This window comes from Apodemus sylvaticus, chromosome 13, assembly GCF_947179515.1.
Source record: "Apodemus sylvaticus chromosome 13, mApoSyl1.1, whole genome shotgun sequence".
Taxonomy (NCBI): Eukaryota; Metazoa; Chordata; class Mammalia; order Rodentia; family Muridae; genus Apodemus; species Apodemus sylvaticus.
Window position 1 is genome coordinate 54,157,781 of NC_067484.1, and position 5,820 is coordinate 54,163,600.

A 5,820-nucleotide genomic window follows, 5' to 3' on the forward strand; every position below is an offset into this window, starting at 1 on the left:
AACTGTCTCGTGAAATTATGAGAGGTCTGTGGCTTACAGAGTGTGTACAACCAGACCTGCTCCAAGCCACTTTTATTGCACCAAGTCAAAGCAAATTTCTTCCAAGGTATTGGTATAAACTACAGTACTTTACTGCCCCCTGATGGGAAGATGAAAGATTGCCAGGTGAAGGTTGTTAAAAGTTCTTCAAGGGTTCATAACAGTTGCTTTTGTTGTAGTTATTAGTGTATATATGATTTTAATTAATTAATTAATTAATTAATTAATTAATTAATCTATGTATTCACATTACGTCCAAATATTAACTTCCTTTTTCTTCCCCTTCCTTCTCCCATCCCTCCCTCCCCTCCTTCTTTAAGAAGGCAGAGCACCTCTCTAGCTCTAACCCTCTAGCTACCTCCTAACCCCCTGGACACATCAGGTCACTGCACTACTAGGCATATCCTCTCCTAGTGAGGCCAGACAAGGTAGTCTATTTAGGGGAACAGGATCCACAATCAGGCAGCAGATTCAGGGAAAGCACCCATTCTTCTTGTTGGGGACCAAGCTGCTCATTTGCTACATAAGAGCAGGGAGGAGGAGTGAGGGTCTAAACTGTGCTAGATCTTTGGTTGTTGATTCAGCAGATAGGAGATTCTAGGGAGATGGAGAATGAGAGGGAAAGGGAGAGGGAGAGGGAGAGAGGGAGGGAGAGGGAGAAGAAGAAAGGGAGGGGGAAAGGGAGAGGGAGAGAAAGAGAGGGAGAGAGAATAGGAATGCCACAGAAAACTCCTGAACTAAGGACACAGAGCTGGGAGTAAGGAGAGATGAGGTGTCTGCTTAGGGCAACCATGCTGTGTGAAGGGTTTAAGTGATTGCAGATTGCTGCCAATGGAGGACAAAAGAACACAAATACTAAAGATAACAGAGTCCAGATCTTACACAGGCTTCCAATAGAACCTGACTAAGACAAAAAAGAAATTCAACATATGACATTAATGTGGGACTAATAATCTTATAAAAACAGATTAACAGATGTGATATAAAACCAGTAGCATTTGGAAACAACCCTGACCCCAGAGTTCTTGATGTTCCTGTACCAAGTACTAAAAGTAATAAGAGTTGGCATGCTATGAAGGTCAAATACCTCCTTTCCCTCAAGGCTCTTTGCTTTCAACTTTTAAAGATGAGAGATTAAGGTGATTTCCTTTTCACTGGAGCCCTTTATAGTCATCAGCCTGACACAAGCTTACAGTGCACTGATAAGTAATAGAGTCATTCTTCTCCCAGGCCAGATGTGATCAAGCTACTAAAAGAAGACAGCACATGAGTGGATATCAGTCTGCTGACTCTAGTAGAAAACATGTGAGTGAGTATGTGGCATGCACACAAATTAGGTATAACTGGGATAAACATATATTCCTATATGCACCAGAGGGTAAAAGTGTCTTTAGAATTTAAGAGAAATGACCACCGAGACATTCATAGGTGTGAACCATGTAATCTTTATCTATTGGGCAAAGGTAGGGCCAATAAAGACATGGAGCCATTTTAGACTCATATAAATGCCTCTGTATCAAGTCTTGGATAAGGATTTAAGCTGGGCATAATGCAATACTCTAGTTATTGCTCTTGCTTGGGAGGCTAAGGCAGGAGGATTTCAAGTTTGAGACAAGCCTGGACATACAACACATCACAAAGACAAAAATAATGAAAGTGCAAATATTTAAGAAGAAATTGATAAAAGCCGGGCAACAGTGATTGATCAGGAAGATAGCAATGCTTTGTCATTGGATTAACTTTTTTAAATGACAAGAAAATAAAGAAGAATTTATTCTGGTAAAGTCCTAGATGTTTTACATGAAGAACGCCATTGTTGATAATGTTGGTGAGCTGACAAAACCTACTGTTTCCCTTTGGCCTACAATTTAAATGTTCAAATCTGCTCTACTGCTAAGATATGAGACAGAGGCCCAAGACACAAATTAAGATATTGAGGAAAGTCTGTTTATTTGTAGAGATTGGGATTGATCCCAGAGTCCTCCGACCTGTGAGATGGTGCTTTAAAAGTGAGCTACATCTTCAGGCCAGAATAGTTCATACATTAAGGAAAACATAGAAGGACCATCCAGCCATCAGCTTCCAACAGATCTTTGTCTCTAGGAATCTATGAAAAGAAAAAAAAAAGGCAAAGGGAGAAATTAGGCATAATAATGAAGTATCTGTGCTGGAGATAAATGAAAAATATCATCTTATATATATCCAAGTTCACTCACCTAGCACCTTCCATTGTGGTAATATCTAATTCTCCCCCCAGATTTCCTAAATGAAGGCATAATAAGCATTTCATTAAGAAACTTTCCTTGGAGCTGAAGTGGTTTGCAGCTCCGCAGGACAACATATATATACCAACCAGTACTCCCAGCGCTCCCAGGGACTAAACTACCAACCAGAGTACACATAGGAGACCCACAGATCCAGCTACATATGTAGCAGATAATGACCATTTCAGACATTAATGAGAGGAGAGATTATTGGTCCTGTGAAGACCTGATTCCCCAGAATAGGGGAACCAATTATTAAGTTAGTTGGTTAAGACAAGGGCAAGGACATTTGCCACTGAAGATACCTACAACCTCTTTAAAATAATCTCTCTGATTGGCCCTGAGTTTGTGATGTGTGAGGGAGAAGAGCCATCAGTGATTCAGTCAACACTCTCAGACTTTGGCTAAAATGGAAACTACTGTGACAGCTAAGGGTTTATGCTATCTCTTCTTTGCTCCTTGTAAAAAATGACAAAGGATTGTTAGCGTAAGGGTTCCAATCTAACATCACAAGAAATGGGATGCTTCTTGTGAAACATACTAACTCGCCTACACCAAAGTTAACATCATGATGGCATTACAATCTGGTTGTTTAATGACTGCTTTCCTGCAAGTAAATCCAAAGATCTGAGTAATAAGTCACAGGCGGTGGAATGAAGTCTGCTGTTGTGCTAATATAGTTCAAGGTTTTAGACATGGAGGAAGTAGGAAATATCTAATAGAAGATAAAGGGAAATTTTATCCTAAAATCAAAGTGTGGGAACTGAAGGATTTCTAGAATTTCTGTAGATAATTCATTAATTATGGGAGTATTGGAAGAATGAGGAAGCACGTGAAGGTGTACCACCCAGTCTAATGTGTCTACCTTATATGCCAGTAGAACATCTGTTATGATGGCTCTTCTGAAGAGGTATTGCTGTCTCCCCAAATGGGAGAGAACGCCTGGCCTCATGGCTGCTGAACTTTGTTGGGGCACCGTGGACAGAAATAATAACTGACAAGCTTACTTTTTTTTTTCTTTCCCTCCAAAGAATACTCACAAGCTCTCAACACACAAGATGCAGGGATTATCATAGGTTACAAAGTTGGTGCCACAGATGGGTTGTTTTAGGCCAGGGCAGGGGTCCACGGTTTTATTGAACCAACTCAAATTTACTTTCTTATAAGGGCATTTGATCTGAAATTGAGCAGAAACAAACAAGCAAACAAACAAAGAGAAAATTAGAACTGCACTCAAACAACCGGCCTCTTGTGGATTGTATTAGGGGAATCTGATCAAGTCAGAATAAACATTCCAGTATCACATTATCTCCAAGTATATCTACATATAAAGCAGTGTCACTAAATTTAGTCTACACTCTTTCTGATAAGTACCATTACCCATGACCAGGAACTCTTTAAAGGCCTGGTAAGCTATAGTGAGAGAAAACGAAACATTTAAATTCATGAATGAAGCAAAGGTGTAGTCACAAACACTTGTAAAGTGAAAGACTACTCTGTAGCAAATCTATAAAAACACACAAAAATTAACCTTTTATATTTATCCTTTATTTCATTAATCACATATGTGTTGGCCCCACAATATACACAATGCTGAGCAGAAGAAGCAAAAAGAAAAAAAAATCAGCCTTCTCTTTTATTCATACAGGAGTTGCAAACATAATTTGAGCCTGTGTATAGAGATTCCTCATTCCTTTACATTGTCCTACTTCCAGAATCCAAGAGATTGCTGCTTTCCATACTTTCAACCCAGTAGAATGTGATACGACCACTCTTTTTACAAAAGAACAACTACCTAAAAGCAACTTTGTGACCACTCAGTTCCATGGTCCCATAAGAATGAGAGAACTCCTCACACCTGGCAAATGGAGATTGTCATTATGCAGAGTTTCTAAACATCCGCTGGGTATTGTGTGTGTGTGTGTGTGTGTGTGTGTGTGTTGTGTTGGTTCCAATCACTTTATTTTAGACTCTAAACAACTGTAGGCCTCTAATTCTCATGTACCAGTGGACATATGGGCAACAGCAGATTGAGTCAGTAGGTTCTGACAAGGAAACTGAAAGAAGAGGAGCTTTGGGAGTCTAAGAAGTTAGTGAGAGGATAGGAGTAGGGAAAGTGAAAATGCATTTTATGCCTGTATGAAATTCTCAAAGAAAAGATAAATAAATTTTTAAAAATTAAAATATTGTATTCGGAGGCTGGAGAGAGAAAATCAGAGGTTAAGAGCCCTTGCTGCTCTTGCAATGGACCAGGATTCCATTCCTAGGAGCCTCATGAAAGCTTATAATGGTTAGTAACTCTGATTCCAGACAGTACAGTGCCCTCTTCTGTCCCCTGTGATCACCACATACATATGCAGTACATTTACATGGGAGCAGGCAAAACACTACTACAATTAAAAAAATATCTTTTAAGAATTAGATTTGAATTGAGTCCTAAAAAATCTTGTAGGCAATTACCTTAATAAGTCCATGTGTAGGCCACCAAACTCGAGCACCTGGAGCTAGAGAATGCATAAATATATTGCAAAATTTAATGTCTGATTAAATCTAACCTTCTGAGAGAACAAGAAAGTTCAAATTCCTTACAAAGCAACCCTGAAGCAATTAAAAGCAGTGTGTCATTTATATATTTATTCATCCCTTTGTGAAATACAGACTGAGTTCCTGCTTCTGTAAAAAATCAGCAGAGAGAATGAGTGTACCACCAGTAGGGATGCTGCCAGCCTAGAGTATCAAATGCTTTGGGAGGAAAACAACACCTTGTTAACCTGACGTTCAGGAACCTTCAGAAGTTGTGTGAAAAACTGAGAACTCTGTTCTACTTGGGATTCTCAGTATGACCTCTTCTTTATAGTCACAGAGATTCTTAGTCACAGCAGATGTGCTCTGGATGAAGAAATACTGCTGGTCACTTTCATTCATTATCTCCCCAATTGCTTTCTTTCTCTTCCCTTTGCGTTTGGTCCCACAACATGCATATAATATATAGGATAATCAAAACTTTATGTCTCTGGACCAGACTTCACTGTGACTCTAAGCATGTATATGGGAAAGCACAAATGTAGTTGTCTGTACCTATATTCATAGACATTATTTTTACTGAAGTCATTTCTAATTCTAAGCATTGTCTTTATATTACAGTGTTAACATGCACAAAGCTTTGCATTCTTAAAGGAAAAGTAAATTACTCACCAGCCAGGAGCACAAAGTTGAGCATGATGGAGAGGAAAAGTGACCACAGTACCTGGAAATATTTGACCATTTTCCCTTCTGGTGTAATTGTGAAATGATGTCCTGAGATGTTGTCTCAAGATACCACCTTTTGATCCTGGGGGGCATAATCAGAATGTTAAAACAACTTTTGAAAGAATAGCCCACTGCAAACTCTACTTTAAAACCTATTCCACCCCACTTGAGGAATGAATATCTAGGAAAAGTCACACCTTTACTAATCACCTAAAAGATTAACATTAATGAGCTCAGTGACAAAATGAATGTGAATACTCAGAAAATA

At 39.0% G+C, this 5,820-nt stretch overlaps 1 protein-coding gene across 1 annotated transcript; it reads right to left on the reverse strand.

The window, feature by feature from the left end:
- Window positions 1-2,255: 2,255 nt before the first annotated feature.
- Window positions 2,256-5,568, reverse strand: Spink14 (serine peptidase inhibitor Kazal type 14 (putative)). Its single transcript, XM_052155204.1, has 4 exons — window positions 5,499-5,568; window positions 4,764-4,807; window positions 3,344-3,480; window positions 2,256-2,301 (listed from the first exon to the last, which is right to left on the reverse strand). The coding sequence occupies exons 1-4, from the start codon at window positions 5,566-5,568 to the stop codon at window positions 2,256-2,258; spliced, it is 297 nt and encodes a 98-aa protein (XP_052011164.1).
- Window positions 5,569-5,820: the final 252 nt, after the last annotated feature.